General features: G+C 40.7%; 2 protein-coding genes across 7 annotated transcripts in view; both read left to right on the top strand.

Annotated features, from left to right (window-relative positions):
• Positions 1 to 3,398, top strand: part of TBC1D23 (TBC1 domain family member 23) — a 36,139-nt gene extending 32,741 nt beyond the window's left edge. For all 5 annotated transcript variants that reach the window (XM_069785709.1, XM_069785708.1, XM_069785706.1 and 2 more), the window contains 2 exons: positions 1,174 to 1,368; positions 2,585 to 3,398. In XM_069785709.1, the coding sequence (XP_069641810.1) occupies positions 1,174 to 1,368; positions 2,585 to 2,666 (277 nt within the window). In that variant the 3' untranslated portion in view covers positions 2,667 to 3,398. The remainder of the gene's footprint in view (positions 1 to 1,173; positions 1,369 to 2,584) is intronic.
• A 3,713-nt stretch (positions 3,399 to 7,111) lies between these two features.
• On the top strand, positions 7,112 to 20,769 carry NIT2 (nitrilase family member 2). Of its 2 annotated transcripts, XM_069785722.1 has the most exons (10): positions 7,112 to 7,182; positions 9,418 to 9,536; positions 13,179 to 13,299; positions 13,418 to 13,506; positions 15,063 to 15,156; positions 16,154 to 16,228; positions 16,676 to 16,754; positions 17,406 to 17,504; positions 18,581 to 18,636; positions 19,014 to 20,769. In XM_069785722.1, the coding sequence occupies exons 1-10, from the start codon at positions 7,155 to 7,157 to the stop codon at positions 19,100 to 19,102; spliced, it is 849 nt and encodes a 282-aa protein (XP_069641823.1). In that variant the 5' UTR covers positions 7,112 to 7,154; the 3' UTR covers positions 19,103 to 20,769. The 2 variants fall into 2 exon arrangements, with proteins under 2 accessions (XP_069641823.1, XP_069641824.1); XM_069785723.1 differs by lacking the exon at positions 16,154 to 16,228.
• The last annotated feature ends 1,072 nt before the right edge of the window (positions 20,770 to 21,841 follow it).

The raw sequence follows: 21,841 nt of genomic DNA, 5'->3' as shown, positions 1-21,841 counted from the left end.
TAATGAAAATGTCTGTCTTGATACACATTTTAAAAAAATATATTGGGCAATTAAATTATTCTTTATATTAAACTAGGAAATGAAGGCGTGAAACAGCCTAGAACAAAGTGTTACCACTATATTTGCATTCATATATTTGCAGTGTTACAGAATGGTAGTGATGTACAAAACCTAGTATGAATTTTTGCTTTGCAAAACAAGATAGTAAGAAAAGTATTCTCAGTATACATAGGCTTATTTTTCAAGACCAGGTAGACCCAAGTACCTGTGGCTCCAGTTTTTCTTGTCTGCTTGTCTCTGTGCCTTGTACTATGCACCCATCTTGCCCCTAAGATTCAGTGACCTTGTTAATCCTGCAAGAGCAGAACATGATGCTTGCTGTATTTGGCTTCCCCAAAGAGTACAAATCCTGTTTAATCTGGATAACAGAAAACTGTGATGGGCTTTCTGTTGCATCATGGTCCGTTCTTGTCTTTTATTATTAATTTTATTTTCCCATTAGATTTATTTTATATGGTGTATGATTAGTAATCTGTCATAGTATGATTTCTCAAACTGAGTTGGAACTCAAGTAGTCTGTTCCTACCAGTAGTTGAACATGCATTCCTTCCATGAAGAAGGCTAAAGTGGGTCTTGAACTGAGCTGGCAGGTCAGTGTCTCCACCTTAGTGCTTGCACAGTGATTGACAATCATGGTGTGCCAACATGTCCTTTTAACTTAGGTCTGATGCTCCACATGTAGAGTTGCCACTTTCTATAGATGGAGGGATGGGGTTGGGGTATGATTGAAGGATGAAAGAGAGAGGCTGGAGGCATTTTCCTTATTCTGTGTGTGGCCTGACACTTCAGTGGTGGTTGTGATCTTTGTTAATAGCACTCATGGCTGTTGTGTTGAGGTGGTGATGTTAACTGCTCACTCAGGTTTTGTATGCTGTTGAGGATGCCATGCTTGTTTTAAAAAATGGCTGGGACACAGTACTCAAGGAAAATCTGCAGTATTTAGTAGACCTTTCTAAATTACAGATTTTAAAAGTATTAAAACTGTTTCTTGGATTTGAGAACTGTTTTCTCTAGCTCTCTCCATGTAGCTTATTTGTAGAATTTGCCTTTCTAAATAGCTGTTATTTAGTTCATTAGCAAATTTAATTTGTTTGTTTTTTCTTTTCCTTCAAGTCATCTCCTAGTAACAGCAACTCATATGTACTGTTTGAGGGAGATTCCATCGCGAAAGGGACTGGCTTACATACAGTCTCGACAGGCACTTAATTCTGTAGTCAAAATCACATCCAAGAAGAAACATCCAGAACTGATCACCTTTAAATATGGAAATAGCAATACTTCAGGCATAGAAATTTTGGCAGTTGAAAGGTAAGCCATCTCAGTAGCAGAGAGGTAAGTAGTAATGATATACAGAACGCTGTCAACTGGAAATCAGGCATGCTGTAATTCCAAGAATTGAGGTCAAAAGTAATAGTTTTTATTTGGGAATAGATAATTCAGATGTGAACTAGAAAAAAAGATCTGCCAGCAGAATGAGGAGAGTTTACAGCACCCAGCAGAGAGGAGCTCCGTGGTCTGCAACAACAGTTGTTGGGGATGGGATGTGTGCAAGTGTTTTCTTTTTGTAATATGTCTTAAATGGAAATGAAGTGGACAACTATTTGCACCCTAAAGTATGGATTTGTGAAGAGTGGGATTTAAGAGAGTGGTCTTTCTTCTGTGGTATCTTTTTTTGAGACATCTGACTCTTCCTATGCATTGTACAAGGAGTCCAGAAGCCTAACTCCAAAACTCAGAACCCCTGAAACTTGGTTCCTGAAAGTTAGGTATTGCCATGCTCAGCACTTGTGTGCTTAAGACTGGGAGGAAGTCAGAGGCGTGGGTGGATTGGGCTTTTTTCCACTAGTAGTCTGTTGTTTCTTGGCACTGTTTTAACAAAGTTGTGACATCAGCTGGACATTTTCTCAACCTCTTCCTTGGGGATAACTGGGTGCAGTGGGTGCTCTGTTTTCACAAGAAGTGGAAGATGAGTTTCCTAGCTAAGTAGGGAAGTTGTTCTATGCCTTTTGGCTCCTTAGAATGAAGTTAGTTTGGTAGTAGGTCAGACAAAGATAAATTAAAATGTTGCAGAAAACTGTGCTGCTTGTTGAATTACTTCATCACCACCTTGTTGACTGGAGCAAATCCACAAGAGAAAGGATTGTAAATAAATGAAGCTATCTATAGCAATTAAACAAAAAAAGAAAAAAAAAAAAAAAGACAACTGCCATGTGTCAGTTGGATAGCACTTTCTGTACAGATCTTGAACTGCCTGATCTATACCATTGTCAGTTAATGAAGAACTTTTCCTTTCCAGGATGGCCTGTGAAGTACTCCTCAACAGTTCTAAGTTCACAAACGGAAAGTGTTTCATAGCATAAACAGGAAATAAATGTTACTTTCTCAGTAGTTTTTCATTTGAATATATTCCCCCCTCCTTCCTCCTAGTTTGTTCCAGAGGAAAAATCAAAACAAGAATTATGGAATTGATACTCAAAAATCTTGTAGTGAATTAATGATGGCTTTTTCTAATCTTTTTTTTAAGGTATTTGATTCCAAATGCAGGTGATGCTACCAAAGCCATAAAACAACAGATCATGAAAGTATTGGATGCCTTGGAGAGTTAATAACTAAAGACTTTGTAGAGAACGGTTTATAAAGAAGAAGCAACCAAGAGACTGTATGTGGACACAAGCTGACTGTTTCCCAACTGAATACTAACTTAAGAGAATTTTTCTGTTTGCTGATGGGAGTGCCTGAGTAGCAGGCTTAAGATAGGGTAAATTATTATCGATTTCTGAACGGGATTTTTAATTTTTTTATTATATTTTTTTTTGTTTTGAAGAAATGTTTATTATAAAGGTCAGTTTGTTTCATTTTTAATGCAGCCTTAGAGTGTGTGATATGCATCTTTGCAAGAGAAGATGCAGCTAGGTTCACATTGAGTGTGTTAAAGGAATTAAGCACTGCCAGATACCGAGCAGCAGTTGAAAACAGAATGTTTTTTAAATTACTGTCCCTTGAAAGTGAAGTGTCTCCATTGCCTGCAGTCTATAACTTTGATTTTGCCTAGTGGGTAGTATCGAGGACTAATTAAAAACTTAGGTTTATGAGCAGAGCAGATAAAAATCTTAGAAATAGTAGTTCCTTCTCATTAAAAATGATTAAGTCCAGCTTGGACTGCAGATAAACAGAAAAATATTCAAGCAATTTATAAAATTAACTTTTTTAAAAGTCTTATCAACTGCTAGGTTAAACAATTGGAATTGGTGGTAAGGATATTTTTAAATACCAAAATGAACTGTGCACAATAAGCTTTTACTACAGGGTTGTGACTTTTTTTAATTATGCAGAATGTGATAGTTGAAAACAAGTTTGCTTGCTCCTCAGAAACAAAAAATTTAAGATAATAATTAGACCTTTAAAAAGGTTGGCACAGAAGTGAGTATGTGCTGATCGAAGGTGTGTTCAGCAAGAAAATTAATGCACGCAAATAAAGAGAAGAGTATTCAAGTGCTATATATACCTGTGATAAATGTATTCATTACCTGTTGCCTTCATTGATTCAAGCATTTGTTCATATTCTTTTAACTAACATCTTCTAAATTAGTTAATGTTTGAGAGATGGCAGCTATGTGATTGTTTATCAGCAGCTTTCCACTTGTTCCAAGAACGGTTCTCTTGTTAAAAAGCTTAGTACACGAATGTTCTTATGGCCAGGGCATAGCATCTTTGTAGACTGATGTGGAAATTACCAAAAACTGTGAAATAAAGATAATAAGAATTAGCTTTCCTGCGTGAAGTCTTCTGAGTATTTGAATCAAAACCTGTGAATTGGTACATCATAAGGAGGTAAAATAAATTAAACTGACCTTTATAAAAAACAGTTATTCTAAGTTATTTTACTAGGGATCAAGCTAGGGCACCTTAATTCTGGAACTAATTCCTTTTTTTTTTTTTTTTTTCCTTTTCCCTCTTCTTAGTATCTGAGTAAACACTAATAGAACTTGAACTGTTGAAGATATTTGCATGAAATTGCACCTGGGCCAATGCTCATGTATTTATAGTTTTGCCCAGCAGCTGTTGTATTACATTTTCCTCTTCCTACTCCCTTCTGAAAATATCCTGAAGAGTCTCTGACTCTGTGCCTACTTCAGCAATGAGATTTTTTTCATGTAAAGATGTTTGTGTTACTGTTTATAAACTACAGTTGTAAATAAACCAGTACAATTTGAACATAACTTGTTCTGTCAGAAAGCATTTAGTTGCATGCTGTGTGAATTCTCTGAAGCAATTAACAGTTTTTCCTAAAGGTATTTTGCAAATGGAAGTGAATTTGATCTTTGGAGTGATCAAGAAGCTGATTATGGATCATAGGAAGCTACTGTCAGTGACATCTTAATGTAAGTATTTTGGAATTTAGACCAAGACTAATTTCATTAAATACTTTGGGGTAAGCATTCATAGAAAGGTGAAAATGAGTTAACAAATGGTCATATTATAGAAGGGGTCTCTGCAAAAAAAATTCCAGACTTCTCAGCATCATATTTTTGTATTATGAAAATGTTGATAAAATGGTACAACAGATTTCTCATAGTCATTGGGCGGGGGGATTGTGAAAAGTACCCAAATATACCTGTTTAACAACTGAGTATTAAATATGGAAAGTAGGTAATGCATATGCTCCTCTATGAGGACAACAAATACAGACCTTTTAAATCTACAGTGAGTAAACCTACAGTAAGTCAATTCTTAAATCTCTTCTGTGTAGAAATGTATAATCCAAGCCATTAACAGGCTAATTATTTGTAATTTTTAAGGCAATGTGCAAGTTATCAACGGACTTCCTATCTTGCAAACCTCAGTCCAAACTATGAATAATTTCAATGGTGTTTTATGCATATCTACCCACAATTTAAAGGCTACTTTTGCCTTATAGTGTATGTATCTGTAGTTAGCGTGTTTGCTGCAAAAATTGTATTGCTAAGCAGAAATTCCAATTATAGTACTAGAGTGACAGTTTTTTAAAAGAAAAATCAAAATAGTCAGTATGCTACTTCTGTCCCTTTCATCTTCAAGGAATTTTGTTTTGCATTATTTGCCAGGGGTTTGCAGGCTCTTGTTTTATTTTGCGCGCACTGCTGTCTATATTGTTGAATATGATGGCTGCTATGTTGCTGGGATTTTAATTTGTATTTATTTTGGTAATAGAAACGAGGTCTGTAACAGGAAAGAAACACTCTTCTCAGAGTAAGCTTTCCTGCCAAATGGAAGCCCTTACCTTTATATTTCATAGCCAGGGTCAGTGCTTCTGTGCTTACTGATGGCTCTTCAGCTGGCTCACAGATTCTTTTAGATTCTGAGCTGTATGAGAATTTGTACAAAACTTTACATGTATTACCCACTATTACCCACAAAAAATACTCTTGACTGTGGAGATGCGATTTTATTTACATTGCCTTCTCCATATGCAAGTAAAGATCACTTGCTGTTCTTTGAGTTCCTGTTACACATGGGTCTCAGCAGTGTTTGTAGCTTTTTCCTTCCAAGTGCATTTCAGCTGTAGGTTCAAACCTTTTGATACTGTCAAATAACCTTTTTCAATATAGGCATAGTCTACTGAATGGCTGGAAAGTTCCCCCTTTTGGGGAAGGAGGGGGGTGATAGTGTGTAAGTTGTTCTTTTGGGTGTATTTAGTGCTTTCAGATATTTTTGTTTTGAACCTTGACAAATATACTGTTATCTCTCTGAACCATGGGAAACACTGGGTTTTTAGCCTGTGTTTTTCACCTTGAAGGGATGATACTGCTTCACTACTTATTTCTTATTTTGTGCTCTGCCCTAAACCTTGTGTGAACTCAGGAGACAGCCGTTCTCCACACCTGGAGTCCTGCAAGGTGTGCTGTTCAAAAAAAAACAAAAACAAACAAACAAAAACCAAACAACTTTGTATATGCTGTTTCTGCTACCATGGGCATGTGTAAAAGGGAGGGAGGCCTGCCAAAGTGCTGCTGCATCCCCTCCTCATCTGCAGTTGTCCACTGTCAGTAATTTTTCCATCCTTTGCCTTACCCAGTTTGGAATGAGGTGCTCCCTTTCCTGCTCCAAAGGGTTAGATTGAAGGTTTTTTCTGTTGAAGGAAGGTTTGTAACTGCTGCACACAGTGGTGGTTGTGCATTTTATGGCGGTTGCATACTTCTCCTCCTTTATCTCTTGCATGTTTCCTGAAAGTGGCTTCAGCCCAACGTGTGCAAGAGATTGATCACCCTGGGTTACCCACTTTGTTTTATCTTTGCCCCTTCTGCTGTCGTGTGCTTTCAACTTGTGGAGATATTCTTGCGTGAGAAATACTACCTCTACCCAACATGAATCTACAGTTCTACAAACATGCTTTTAAAAAGCCTGAGACTGCGGCCTCACGTGTGTATTTTACAATGTTCTGTGTTGAGTAACAGGGAGCACTCGGTGTTTAGTAATAAAACCACCATGGCAGTTAGCATATTGGTTTCTACCTTCGAAAATGCTGCACTTGTAAAAGAAGATGGGAATGTGCCAGGTGAAGGGCTTACCTGTAAACTGCTAGAGATCTCTTGGGACGAGCCCTTAACAAATTCAGGGCTGCTACCCATCACACAGGGCTGGAAAAATGCAATGTCAGCACATCAGCTCTGGGCCCAGCACCAAAAGATGTAGACGCACAGCTGTGTTTTTGCCGAGTGCTGAACTGGCACTGGAGGAGTACTCCCAGCTCCCTGCCATCCGCTAGGGTTACACAGGGGGGAAGGCTCGGCAGCCATTTGGGGTTGGGGTACGTCATCCCCTCCTCGTTCCTGCTCTGAAGGCGGGCTGCGCCGCTCCCTCGAGCTCTGTCAGAAAAACTGCGTGGGGAAGTGCTGCGAAATCGGGTCAAAGAACTAGCCAGACTTTTTAAAAGCAGGATAGGCGTCGTTTTCAAACAAATCCCGCCGCAGGCCCCTTTCCTGCCGGGGCAGTGGCAGGCGCAGCCGCAGCCGGGGCGGGACTACATTTCCCAGCAGCCCCGTGCCCGGTGCCCGCACGCATGCGCCGTGCCGGGCCGCCCCGCTCTATAAGAGAGGAGCCGGGGCCGTGTGGGGATGCAGGCGGCGCGCGGAGCCATGGCCAGTGAGTGGCGGCGTGCGCGGAGGAACGGTTACTTCCTCTCCTCCTCCTCCTCCTCTTCCTCCTCGCACTCCCTCCCGGCCCGGTCCCGGCCGGCGACGTGGGGAAAAGGGCCGACATGGGGTTGAACTCGCCCTTCTAGCGGAGCTCCGGCCTCCCGCCCCGGGCCTCAGCCGGGGAGAGGGGCCGCGGCGCAGTGCCGGCTTCCCCCGGGGGCCGCCCTCAGCCGCTGCCGGCCCCCGCTTCTCCCCAGCGGGCCCTTAGCCTCTCACCTGGCCGTGGGGAAGGGCCGCGGGCTGGCTGCTGCCGCGGCCGGTAGTCGCCGGTCGTAGTCCGGGCCGGAAAGGCCTCGGCCCTGGGTGGTGTCTCTGAGCCTTCGAAGGGGTGTGAAATAATTCAGGTTCTGGAGGGAGCTGCCCTGGGCACGCTGGCTGTGTAATGGACTGGTAGGGAACGCCTGCCGTGCTTCTGTCGGTACTGCTGCAACCGTCAGCTTGTCGGGAAACTTCATCCGAACAAACCGGGCGTGCTGAGCTTCTGGTTTCCCAAAAAAAACGTGCTTCGTAGTGATACAAATGCGAACCAGTGTTGTACCCCGATACACTTTTACCTGGTTGTGGTTTGCATTGCTATAGGCTTATCCTAAGAATTGCTTTTAAAGAAGTTTTTGAGGCAGCTTAGCAAGGCCAGAAGAGGAGATCTTGGGCCTTTACAGCACTGTTGCACGTGTCTCTGTATTTCTATTACTTCTACACCTCAACGCTAATTTTAAACAAAACCGTGGGTACAAGTACAGGTATTTTGTTGTGGCTGACCTTTAATTCTGCCCTTTAACAAACTCCAAACCTGAGGCGTAGGGAAAATAAGATTAATGGTTTCCTGGTGGTTTAAACATTATGTGAAGGAAGTTAGGTAAAATTTTTCCTGGTAGGTGCTCTTTTGGTTTTCTTGCAAAAGTGACTTTATGCTGAAATGTAAATCTTTAAGTGTCCAATTTTTCTGAGCTAAAACACGTTCCACAAATATGGGAAAGTTTTAGGCAGATTCTTAGTATGGTTATCTATGTGTGTCTGGAAGCTAACTATGGTGACATCTGTTCAAAATCTCAGTGAAGCTTTGTTTACTCAATAAACCAAATAGTAAGAGTCTCTCATGTGGAGAGTGGCAAAGTGAGCAGTTAATCATCTGCTTAACCTCTAGAAATTAGCTGCTTAGCTACTGAAGTGAGAACTAAAGTAGGAAGAAAGATATTCTGCCTTGACTGTTCCTGACCACATCTCATCTTCACTTGAATCAGTTCATTCTGTTTCCCTGACCACTTAGGCTGTGTCACTTGCTGCTTTTTCTTTATCCCGTAGTGGTCTTTGTATGGCAGGGGAGTTTTCCAGAGAAGAGAGGTGCTTTGAAACTGAGGTACTTTTCTATGAAGTCAGAGTGTTGTTTTTTTTTTTAAAAGGAGATGGTTCTACCTGATCAGGATGTGTTTTCCTACAGCCCAAGGTACTAGGAGACTCATGGAAGGAAGTCCAAGGGGTGTGCACAAAACCTGGTTTGATCTCTCCCACTTGCGTACTTCAAGATCCTGCAAATATAAATCCTGCTTAGCCACAGTAGAGACAGTGTTGATAACACTTGTGATTGTCCCTTGGCTAGAAACCAAATTGCAAGGAAATGATCAGGAAAGATGTTATCTTTATGGGTTTTTTATAGCCATTTCCCAGGCCAGGTGTGATTTGAGGGATAAAAGCAAACTATTCCCATATTTGGTGCTTTTGGGATTATCCAGTCGTTTAGTTTGCTAGTGGCATTTTAGGACATGCAGTGTTCAGCAGGCAACGGGTGCAACATAAAGATAGGCTCACAAAGCGTGTAGCAAACTGGGAAGGAAGAAGCAGGTCTAGGTTGACTAGTGGTCTCCCTTTCTGTCACACAGTATCTTACAGTAGAACTTAGGCTGGATACTGCCTAGGCTAAGTGTTACTAGCATGTGAACTCTGTGATCTTTGACCTGAGCAGAGTGATGGCTATGTATGGTTCCCATTAGCAAGCCTAGGTTTGAATGTTCTCCCTGTTTTAAGAGACTGTTTCCAGAGTCACAGACCACAGAATGAGTTGGAAGTGGGTTTTGTATATGTTAATAAATAAGCAAATTTATTTTGTTAAATGCTCATTAGTGGATTCAAATTTTGAAGAGTTTTTCCTGGGGGAATTCTGCTAATTTTTTTTTTCTGCCATTAGACTTCCGCCTGGCTCTTATTCAGCTTCACGTATCTGCTCTTAAATCAGATAACCTTCAACGAGCCTGTGGACTGGTGAGAGAAGCATCAGCTAAAGGAGCAAAAGTTGTGGCTCTACCTGTGAGTAAAGATCATGGTCTTCTTAGCAGCTATACCTCAAACCCTTGGAAACCTCTTTCTAGTGTTAGTCATGCATTATATATTCCTGTTTCTCTCTGGATAGCTTAGATGCTGTATGAGATTCCAAAATAGGAAAAAAACAGGGGTTCTGTCTAGCAGCACACTTAAGAGGGGGGAAAATGAGAAGCAAAAATAAAAAAAAGCAGGTTGTCTTTTTTGTGATATAAAATTCTGGTTAAGTTTGTGCTGGTTTAAATCCCAGGCAATTCCGTCACTGGTATGTTCTGAAGTCACAGAAGTGACACTGTGGTTTGAATCTTTGCAGAAGCCTTCCGGCTAGAAATGTAGGGAAAGGCGATTTTCAGCTAAAGAATGTTGATACAAAGATGAAAGAAAACAAGTATACAGTGACTCTCTTTGCTATAATCATTCCAGATTAGATAGTACATGAGAAACAAAATAGACTTAAGACATTTCCAGTGGGTCATTTGTGGCTGAATTATGATTAAAATGTATTCTCTTCTGATCTTCTTGTGTGGGAACATAAATAGCCACTTAAAATTACTGATCATTTTTTATTTACTTTTTGGACTTCAGCCATGATTACTGTGCTGAATTTTCATACAATGAGTGCGCTGGCAATGAAGTGACCTTCCCAGTGCAGATTTCAGCTTTTTTCCTCTGTTCCTGGGGATATGTGTGTTTACCCTTGTGCCCTGCAGCATCTGACTCAGGGAGTGCAAAGTTCTTCTCTGAGTGAACTTTTGGTCTGAATATTTTACACATAGAATGTTTTCCCTTCTGCTGTCACAGGCGAGGTCTTAAGCAACCCTCCTAGCTCCTCTGTGCTAACACAGCCCTTGTGTTGCAGATGTTACCTTTGATTATTCCCTCTGGGCCTCCTACATTGAGATTATCTATTATTTGCTAGTTTCATCATGTGTACAAGCATCGAGTTTTCCAGACCTATTTAGTTGACGTACTTGCTTTGCCAATGACAATTTATGCTTTTAGAGTAAAATTTGTCAAACAAGGGCAAGGTTTTTCAGAGACTTTTGGGAGGTAAATTTTGTGCTGGCATTAGGATGTAAGCCTAGGATGAAATATTCTCTTCCCTCCACTTTTTTTTTTTTGTTTTTTAATGTCACACTAGGTAAAGAACAAAACTAACTTGCACTGAGTATATAATCTACACCTTTGCAGAGGCGTACAGCAGTTTTCCTGTGACATGTTAGCCTTGACGTGTTAAACTTTTTTCACTTCTGAACTAGGAAAAATTTGTGAGAGAAAAACAATTTGTAATGTTTATGGATAAAGAAGTAAAAACAGAATCCCATTTGAATCTAGAAACTGATAGACAGCACTTCAAAGATCTGTCCCTTATTCTTACCACTTTGGAGAGAATCATAGAATGATTTAGGTTGGAAAAGACCTTCAAGATCATCGAGTCTAACCATCATCCATGCCCACTAAACCATGTTCTGGAGTACCTTGTCTATGCGCTTTTTTAATACCTGCAGGGATGGTGACTCAACCACTTCCCTGGGCAGCCTATTCCAATGTCTGACAACCCTCTCGGTAAAGAAATTTTTCCTAATATCCAAACTAAATCTCCCTTGCCACAACTTGAGGCCATTTCCTCTCGTCCTGTCACCAGCCACCTGACTACAACCCCCCTTCAGGTAGTTGTAGAGAGTGATAAGGTCTCCCCTCAGCCTCCTCTTCTCCAGACTAAACAGCCCCGAACACAGTACTCAAGGTGCAGCCTCACTAGTGCTGAGTACAGGGGAACAGTCGCTTCCCTGCTCCTGCTGGCCACACTATTTATGATACAAACCAGGATGCTGTTGGCCCCCTTGGCCACCTGGGCACACTGCTGGCTCACATTCAGCCGGCTGTCAACCAGCACGCCCAGGTCTTTTTCCACCGGGCAGCTTTCCAGCCACTCTTCCCCGAGGCTGTAGTGCTGCATGGAGTTGCTGTGACCGAAGCGCAGGACCCGGCGCTTGGCCTTCTTGAACTTCATATGATTGGCCTCAGCCCACCGATCCAGCCTGTCCAGATCTCTCTGTAGAGCCTTCCTACCCTCAAGCAGATTGACTCTGCCTCCCAACTTGGTGTCGTTTGCAAATCTGTTGAGGGTGCACTCAATCCCCTTGTCCAAATCATCGATAAAGATATTAAACAGAACGGGGCCCAACACCGAGCCTTGGGGAACACCACTTGTGACCCGCCACCAACTGGATTTCACCCGATTCACCACAACCCTCTGGGCTCAGCCAGCCAGCCAGGTTTTCACCCAGCGAGCACAGGACTAGGGGATCGGTGCAGACAGCCTGCAGTTTTGTTCCAGCATTAACTTACGAACAGCCCTATGCACTGCTAGTGCAACCTTGCACAGAGCTCTGCCTGTTCTCTTGAGCCTATGGTTCCAGTACCATCCCCATTGACACTGCAAGTGGCAAGATGAAGGTGGAGGCAGCTGGCATTGCTTTCATTTCCTTGAAGTTCAATCCAACTTTCAAAAGCATGGGAAGCTCATTTGACAGCATGCGGAGACTTCCCTTCCTGCCTCTTTCATCTACAAATTGTGCTGTGGGTTAGTTGGTAGCTGCTGGCCCAGTATACAGGGCAAAAACATCCATCCAGTTTTGGTTCAGTTATTCCAGTTTAGTAGAATCTACTACGGTTGTTAAGTTTGCTTGAGTGATTAAGGCATAAATTTACCGTGCTATTCACAGCTTGGGTTTTTTTTTTGGTTTTTTTTTTTTTTGGTCTTCGTACAACTTCCAGCAAGCAAAGGTAACAATTGAGGTGGGTGCTTGGGCTGGGAATCACTTGCTGAAGAGTAGGTGCTGGTACTGTTTGATAGCCCATCTGTGGCCTTCAGCTATACTCCTTTAGGGGACAAAAAAGTATTGGGAATGGGGATGGCAAGTCTCACATCCTCACAGAGCCAGCAAATATAATGCAGAGTAAAAGCTTTGGATATTTTGGCCATCTCAAATACTGCTAGCCACCTAGTTTAGGCATTTAAACTGCTCTGTTAATCTTACTGTCTAAAGATTACACGACTGGTTCTGAGGGACAGCAAATCTTTAACTAGAGCCTAGGACAGAAGACACTGTTCAGTTGTGAGGAAGTGGTGTTTAAAGGATTGTTTTAGCAAAAGAATAAGTAATTTTGAGAAATGCATGCTTTTGCAAAGGCCCTTTTAAAAATGAAGAAATCATGGGCTGTGGACAAGCACAAGCATCTCACAGCTTTGAAAGGATCTGTTTAGCTTGTAAGTTGGCAAATGAGCTAGGTGGAACTTGTTCCGTTGTTCTGATGAGAACATCCCTTGCTAAGTCTAGACTGATAAATACACTAGCCTTGTAACTTGCAGCTTACATGATACTCCTAGCTCATGTTATGTTTGGCACACGTTCACCAACGCACCCACCACATTTTCTCTGATTGTTAAGTCTCTCTGGTCTCCTGATATGTTCTGATTTGCTTATTGAACTCCCGTAAAATAAACTCCTGTAACTAAAGATTGTCTGAGAACATTGATAGAAGTTTGAACGGTCAAGTACATCTCCTTGCAGTGGTGTTACTGGATTTTAATGTTTTGGTTTTTTTTTTTCCCCCTAACTCTAGGAATGCTTTAATTCTCCATATGGAACTCAGTACTTTAAGGAGTATGCAGAGAAGATCCCTGGCGAATCAACACAAATGCTCTCAGAAGTTGCAAAGGAGTGCAGCATATATCTCGTTGGAGGTAGTTTACTCTTAGTGACAATCTCATTGAGGGAAATACGGGCAATGTCTAATAGCGCCATTGGATCAACATTCCATATAATACAGTGGGGGAAATCTTTGTTCTCACCTTTACAAAGGATCCATTCCAGAAGAGGATGATGGAAAACTGTATAATACATGTACTGTCTTTGGGCCTGATGGTGCTATATTGGCAAAGCATAGGAAGGTAAGATGGCAGAATATTGTTATTGAAAGGTTTCTCAGCAGTGTTGCACAAATGATTTCATCTGTGCCTAAAGGTGATGTGAATTAGTAGAAGCTTGCATTAACAATAAGTTGTGTACTGTCAGTAAAATTGCATGTAATTTTTATTTGAGACATGTACATACCCCTTCTAAAGGTGGTCATAAACTTGTTCTGGGTAAGGATGACAGAATGCAGAAGGCATGATGGGCTTTTCCCAGATGCTGGGAAAACTGTGGTAGAGAGTAAATCCTGATCCAACTCATCTGTGTACCTTGGTCTAGCTCTAAAATGTAGTGCCACTTATATGGAATCAGGATCTTCCCTCAGGTTCCCAGTGGGTTTAGTCTTTCTGTTACCATAAATACTGTTCTTTACATACTTTTGTGTGCTATATGTATGATCAGTGCAGACAGCTGAAGTCCAAGTCCCATAGTTAAGCTGTGTCTGCTGTTTGTGGTTGATGCTTGCTTACTGTCGTCTTCCACCTGGACATTGCTTTGTGCCGTCTGAGAAACTACCTCCTATTCATAACTGTAGTTACGAGTGTAGTTTCTGTTAACCTGACTATGCATACAGGTATCATTCCTTAGGTGAACAACATCTTATTTCTTTCAAGGAAAAACAAAAAAGAGAATGCAAGGTTACTTGGAACAAATAAGGTGGTGCAGGTATTAATTTATTTGGTGAACTGATTCTACACTTAGCTACACTATTAGATTACTTTCTGAAGTACTATGTTGCCTTCCATCTGTCATACCACAGCAGTATGCAAGCCTGGTAGTTGTTTGTAGAATGAGTGCAGGCTTGTACTGTGTAAATATGAACAAATAATAATATAAAAACAGCTGTATTATTAGGAAGCTGTGGTCAGGAACAGAATCTTCATTGCAAGTGAGGGATAAAGACTGTCTGCAGGGGCTAAAAGGCATCTGCACAGATGAAGTCATGGGAACTTTATGACTTGGTGAGGGTATTTTCTGGAGATGTTTTGCAGGAATGGGACTCGGAGAGAAAAACATCACCTGCTTTAACATACTTTAAAATCATCCTGGCAAATTCATTTTGTATGTATCCTTTCTTTTGCAAAATTACTCATTAGATCAAGATATCTAGCTATTTTGCAGGGATTCTTTCCACGAAGAAGATACAGAGCCGTACTCCAAAGTAATTGTAATATTTTAGCTGTTTTTAACTACTCTCTATTACTGCATGGGAGAAGGACAGGGCATTCTAAACGGTATAAACATTTGGTATGTGCATCACTTGGGTCACAAGGATTATATGTGTTGTCTAAAATAGCCAGTCTTTTTTTTTTTTTTTTTTTTAAATAACTTTAGATGTGTATTTCTGTAAAGAAGAAAACTGCTTTAAATCATCTTTAGGAGATCTCACAATCTTAAGCAATGTTTAGTTGGGATCCCGACAAAAGAGTAGTCTAGATAACAGTAACTAGGAAACACATGCCTAATAGAAAGATGCTCAAAGACCAAGCAGAGAAATTGTTATTAATTGTTATTAATCATACTATAATTACAGGTTCATTTGTTTGACATTAATGTTCCTGGAAAGATACAGTTCAAAGAGTCTGAAACACTGAGTCCAGGGAATAGTTTCTCCGTGTTTGATACTCGTGAGTATAAGACAAGCCCTCTCTTTAAGGAGCTCTACCACAATAACACTACATTCTGGAGTTATCTTTCCCCTCCTCCCCGCCCCCCCCAGCAATGGATTTTTAGACTATCATCAGATTTATATTAGGCATTTGAAAACCATGGCAAGTATAGTTTAAGTTTGTTCCAAGCCTGTGGGTCACTTCTGAAACTTTCAAAAAGGCGATATGATTGCAAAAGGACGGAGCAGTAGAAAGTGTTGAAGCATACATCATGGCACTTCCCTTAATAAATAGTGGTCCTATTGATTTGTTAAAGAGAAGTTACTGTATTTTTTCATAGCAGTTACCTCTTTAAAATGATTCTTACAAAACATGGCTTGGAAAAGAATATATGTAGCAAACAGCTACACTGGCACATTTTTTCATGTGAGGATGATAACAATGGAGACAATTAACTGTAAATCCCATTCCAACATTCTTGAATGAACCACATCAGATAAAAAAGCAAGACACCTGCTCCCCCCACTACCATTGTTCAAAAATTAACACATCCTGTTTACTGAGCTCTCTGAAGAGTCTCATCTCCCGTGGTCACTTCTTCCTCCTTGCAATGTGCGTGCTGTAAGAAACTACATGACTGTATCGTTTCTTTAGTCCATGAAGAGCAGTGTGTGCTTTCTTTTCTTGAAAAGAAAATAATTGAAAAAGCTGCAGCTAAATCAGAGAGGAACACATTACACAGAGACCTGATATAACATGATTTTGTAGAAATGGCTGCTGTTAAAGGGTAGATAAGACTGCTTCTCACAGTCTTCCTCTCATCATGAAACATGAATGCTCCCCCACAGATAGCCAATGCTTGTTACAGATAAGGATACACATTTAAATATAGCTCCTCTTGTTACTGTGAGACACATAAAATAACCACTGGCAGGATGGCTACAGGGAGTCTTGTGATTGCTTTTGTGTACTTGTGATAGCAATATGACTGTTGTCTCTTGTGTTTTGAGAACAGCATACTGTAAAGTAGGCCTGGGCATCTGCTATGATATCAGATTTGCTGAGATGGCTCAAATCTACGGACAGAAAGGTAAGGCTGGGTCACCTAATGGAGCATGGTTAGCCCTAAGGCCTGAACTGTGCAGGGGCGTTTCAGGGTGCTACGTGCTGGGCAGTCTGTGTGATCAGGCACTCTTATTCTCACCTGGTAATGCAAAATGCATCTTGTGGCCAAGACTTTGTTATTCAAATGAGCGTCTGTTCTCCTTGAGTAAAGTAACAATCATTTCCTGATACACAGTTGCTGATGGAGTGATGGAGATAGGTATATCCCAACACTTGGTAATGTATCACAGGCCTTTGCTGACATAAGTATCAGCCATGTCATGCCTGAACAGGCTTTATCTGGTTCCATTTTGGGCAGAGGTCAGGAAGTACTGAAAGAAACCTTGCCTTGAGTTCTCAATGTGAAGGGCCATTCTAGGGTAAACCATCTTCTCCTTAGTGATGGTTGGGTTCTAATTTTCTTTTAACAAAGGTTGCCAGCTGCTGATATATCCAGGGGCTTTTAACCTGACAACAGGACCAGCTCATTGGGAACTTCTACAAAGGGGACGGTAAGACCAAAGTAACAGCTTATCCTTCTGTTCCAGAGGGAATTTCGCTCATGGAACTGAACTGTTCTTGTGTTCTAAATGACACTGTGCATCAGAAATGGTGCTGTAGGGCCACTCTGCTATTGGAGCTGCACCATTCCTCAAGCCTTGCCTGGGACACCAAAATGATTTTGCTGTCAAGGAGAAAAGCAGGAAACGCTTATCCTTCATTCCTGCTCGGCCCTCCCCAGTTATGCCCTTTCAAGGACCTTTCCCCCATGGCTCTGTAAGCACCCTTCACACACAAACTTCTAGACAGAAGAGCCAGTAACCATTTGAGAACTGCTCTAATTAATTACACACAGAAATAGACCCTGAGATTCCTGAATGCTGTATTATTTATTCATTTGGTTAGCTTCAATCAACTTTTCTACATACTGAATGAACGTGTAATTCATTCTACCAACTCTGGAGCAGGTGCTAGAGACTTCTTTCCAGGCTCTGCTTTCTCTGACCTTCATATCGTTTACAATTTTGGCTAGTCCTTAGGAGGATGTATAGCTTGCCTTTCAGAGTGAATTCTTTCTCTTCAGCTTAATTAATTGGTGGTATTAAAAAAAAAAAAAATCTACTCCCTTTTTCCCCCCTTCCCTCACCTTTCTGTGAACACAGAGCTGTTGATAATCAAGTCTACGTAGCTACAGTATCTCCTGCTAGAGACGAAAAAGCATCCTATGTTGCCTGGGGACACAGCACTGTAGTAAATCCATGGTGAGTTCAGAAAAAAAAAACCAAATCCACTTTTTCTTGGTTAAAAAAATGTTTTATGTAGTCACATTTCAGTCCCACATTTCCATCTACTCTTAAAAAATGTTGTAAGTTCCTGGTAAAAAGCACCTGAGACTTAAGCCTACATTCTCAAAATCATCCTTTAAAACTGTCTGACTGAAAGACAAGAAACTAAAACTAGTTTAACAGTATGTATTCTTTTTGGTAGCAAAGAAGATACTTAGTACTAGTATTTAGCATTAGTTAAGCTGCTGACCTTTTCAACTTCTCCCTGAAGTGCAGTCTATTATATACAATGCATGATGGTAATTCTCTGTGCAGAACTAAACCATCTTAAATAGCTTGCACAAAACTATTTCATTTCCTCAAAGAACAACACTGCTTTGACATAGGAAAGAACAAGAATGTCTTCAGCTAGATAAGAGACATATTCTAACTTAAGCAGAAGTCATGCAGGTGCACAGGAGGTAAAAGTGACCAAATCTTCAGGAAGTTATTTTCCTTTCAAATAAATCCACAGATAGTTCTCTTCCAGGTGATTGCAAAGTAAGAAAAGCTTTATCTATGTCTTGAGCTTTTAACTTTATATGATGAAAGCAGTGACAGAACACCTAGTGGGAGACATGATAAATAATGTGCAGTAGCTCATGCAGAGTGAAAGTATACTCCTATTAAAAGTCAGGAGGATCTGAAAGGAGAAAGTGTTAGTCTTTGCCATAGATGTTTGTCCCTGGTGAAGCTGTTTCTCTCCCTTTGAGGTATATTGCATGCTTACATGCACTGGTTCTCAGAGTTGCTCTTACCACGATTCTTGATCTTCAGAAACATACTTATGTTAAGTATGTATGTGTCACATATAAAATGTGCCACATATAAAGCCTGGAAGCTATTTCTATCATGCTAGAGTTACGAATTATGGTGCTATTTTTAGGACAGCCCTGTCTTTACAGCCATAGACATCAAGGGTAGGAACTCCCTTTTGTACGAACAGCAGCAACTGGACTGATGCCTTGAGACCTTTGTGTTAATGCTGTGAACAAATGTGCTTAATTTTGCAGGGGTGAAGTCATAGCCAAAGCTGGGGCTGAGGAAGCAGTTATATACACAGACATAGGTAAGGCTAAAAGTTTTTTTTTCCTGCTTTCTCTCTCAAGTACGGGTCATGAGTCTAAGAAGAAACAGTTTAAGTCTGTGGGCTTGCACATGCAATTACAGATGATGCAATGTTCCCATCCCTTCTCCACCTTTGCTAGATTAAATCAAGAACAAGCAGCACTTGACTATACTCTTCTAGCTTCCTTACTTATGAGGAAGCTGTCATCTTAGGAAAGAGCAAAGGTGAGGCTTCCTTCAGCCCTGGCTGCCCAGTTGCAGTGCCCTACAGACCCATTCTCCGTGAAAGCTGCTCTTTCCCTTGCCTTACCTCTGAGCAAGTCAGGAGCTTTCCTCTTTGATTGCTGTTCTAATAATTCTTTCTTCCCCCCCCTGCAGATTTGAAGAAACTTGCAGAAATACGTCAGCAAATTCCTATTTTAAGCCAGAAGCGTCATGATCTCTATGGCATAGAGATGAAAAAGTGAAGCTGGGTGAACAGGGAAGGTTCAGTTGGCACAATGGCTGCTGCTTTCATCTTCAAAAGGATTCCCTTACTAGTTGCTCCACAATCCACTGCTAAAGGTGCCAGTTAATAAAAAAAAAAAACCAAACCAAACCTTGGTGGTGCAATTCTAAAATTGATTCAAATACAACTTTTATATCTCCTCTCCTACTTCATTTTTTTCTAGTATTTTACAGCTAGGATAAAGATGGAGGTGAAATCAGTTCAACACAGTAGAAGTTGACATTGCTTTTTATGCATCACAATATTTTAGTTACCTTTTGGGGCCTTTTTTGTAGAACACAGAAATGGGAACCTTCTTCTCTCTGGAAATCCTCTGAAGTCAGCTTTGGTATTATGAATTTTTCGGTGAATTATTGGATAATCTAGAAGCATGATTCTTCCACTTTTGTCCTTTGTAGTTGTATATGCCTTAATAAATTTCTTTGAATGCCCAAGTTCTAACTTGGAAAGCTTAAAATTTAACACAGTAAGCAAAACAGGCCACATTCTGCTCTGTGCTACTTAAGGACAATTCAAGAAGCCGCCAGACAGAACTACTACTTCTAGAAGAATCTGTAACAGGTTTTGGTTCATGTATCTCGCCTGGAATATACATTACTAAATTCTCCTTATTGCAATTCCTGTTTATTACTGAAGTGATGCAGGTTACGGTTTTGTTAAAGCAATTCATGTGTCACCACACCTTTGCTCTATATACTGCTTCCTTTAATATAATGTCTGAATGGGCTTTAATTCTGCTGCCTGGCAGTCTTTACCTGAAAAGGCTGAGGGGAGTCAGTCAAAAGGGTTAGAAAACTTGTTGCACTGATTAAGTCCTTCTGCCCACAGTCTTCCAGAAGACAGGTACTAGAATTGCTCAATGTTTAAATGCATTATTGCTACCAAAGGCCACCTCCCATCAGCTGCATGGGAAACGCTCCTTACTTCATTGCTCTTGATGAAGAGATTTAAACTGATTATTAAAGATGGCTTTAAAATACTGAAAACCATCCTAGCATGGTGTAGTTTTGTTGTTTGGGTTTTTGTCTTAGAAGGAAGACACCTTGGTACTTCTAATGTAAAAAGATAAGCATTTGCAAATGGCTTTTTTTTTTCCTCCTTGGGATGAAAAAAAGAAGCAACTATAACTATTCAGCCTTTACTACTAGGCTTTAGTTTTCCAGCAGTAAAAGTGATAAAAAGCAATAAGGCTAAAGATTTCAAAACACAAAAATGGGAGGAGGGAAAGAAGGTTTTGTCTTGCTCTACCGAACCACCAGTTTCCCCCAGACCCACCTTACCTTTTTATTCATGTTTGGACATCCTCCTTTTCCCACAACTGCTCTCTTGACTTTTTCTTTTTTTAATGTTCTTTTGATTTCTCTGGAATGAGCTAGGTGTATGTTTTATAGAGGAAAATCAATGGTTAAATTAAGCCACACCCTGAGGAATCTTTCCCCTCAAAAGACAGGTCACACCATTCCACTCAGTGGCATCATCTACTCCAGCAGGCATTTTTTGGTCTATAGTTTTCACTGCATTTTGGTGTACATACTGTACTGGAACTCTTAAGAAACAAGCCACAGAGCATAAGGTGAAACGAAGATTTATTTGTTGAAAAATAAATATAAAAAAATTAACAATTTACCATTTGAGTCAAGTCTCCTGCATTAGATTAGTGCCTCCCACATACTCAACAATCTGCATCCATGATGGCCATCACTGGGCTCCCACTTCTAACTGATAGCAACTATTATACATCCATTTTTCTAAACTACTCCATCTGTCTTTCCCTCCCCTCTCTATACTAGTTTAACATGCAGCAGAGCAAGAACTAAATACTACCTTTGGAGGACTAAAGCAGTGCAGGATTGTCATGGGCTGACCACTTAATTTAAAAAAATGCGAAGTGCAGTCTGCAACAGACAACAGAATCCGTGGCCGGGACCCTCCTCCCCTGGCATCCCAAATGAAGAGAATGGATGAAAAGCTGTAGCGAGCTACTTTGGTGCACTCGGCTGAAGAGGTGACATGAGCTCAGTCCTCTTCAGTCTGTCAGGACAACATCTAAGCACCTTGTTTTAGGAGGATCTTTTAGGGGTTTCCAGTGCAATCCACACAGAAGAGGACTCTGAATTTTGGGGGGTTTCAATGAAAAAAAGTACACAATCAGTTCTCTGCTAGATAATACCTGAAGCAGTCAATACTCAATCTCTGTGTTGGTAGAAAACAGGCACTTTAAGTATCCATATTACACATATGCACCAGTATTCTGTAAGTATACAAAACCAGCCAGTAACAACCCTGAAACAGCTCCAGAATTTCAGCCTGCAAGAATTTAATTTTTTTCTAAATAAATGGCAGAAAACACAGTAATGCCTGTTGTATTGGGCAGTGTTATTACCACTGCAGCTGGGAAGCCTGGTTAAAGCTGCACCTAAGCTGCTCTTAATAGTTCCAGAGTAAGTTACAGTACAGCTCCTTAGCATATGTTAGTTCCCTCTTCACTTTCAATCTGCAATTAGATCCTAGTAATGCAAGTCACAACTTCTAATCTCCATTTTGGCAAACTTGTCTCTAACATGAAAAACAGGGATTTTACATAATCAGAATTAAGACGCAAGACAACTACATCTAGAAGCAACTTCCCAGAGTCTCTGGGATACACCAGGTTTATCCAAGTCTTCAGTACTAGCTTCCTATCTTATTTCAACATTTA

This window comes from Haliaeetus albicilla, chromosome 6 (assembly GCF_947461875.1).
Source record: "Haliaeetus albicilla chromosome 6, bHalAlb1.1, whole genome shotgun sequence".
NCBI classification, from domain to species: Eukaryota; Metazoa; Chordata; class Aves; order Accipitriformes; family Accipitridae; genus Haliaeetus; species Haliaeetus albicilla.
The sequence above is the reverse complement of the archived record's forward strand: the minus strand, read 5'-3'. Positions and strand labels throughout refer to the sequence as shown.

What these genes read in the sequence shown, in the direction of transcription:
- NIT2 (XM_069785722.1), top strand. Translation starts at nt 7,155, where the DNA reads ATGCAGGCGGCGCGCGGAGCCATGGCCA. An exon ending in CAAAAGTTGTGGCTCTACCT is followed by an intron (nt 9,537 to 13,178) that starts GTGAGTAAAGAT and finishes CCCTAACTCTAG; the next exon opens with GAATGCTTTAATTCTCCATA. An exon ending in AGTTATATACACAGACATAG is followed by an intron (nt 18,637 to 19,013) that starts GTAAGGCTAAAA and finishes CCCCCCCTGCAG; the next exon opens with ATTTGAAGAAACTTGCAGAA.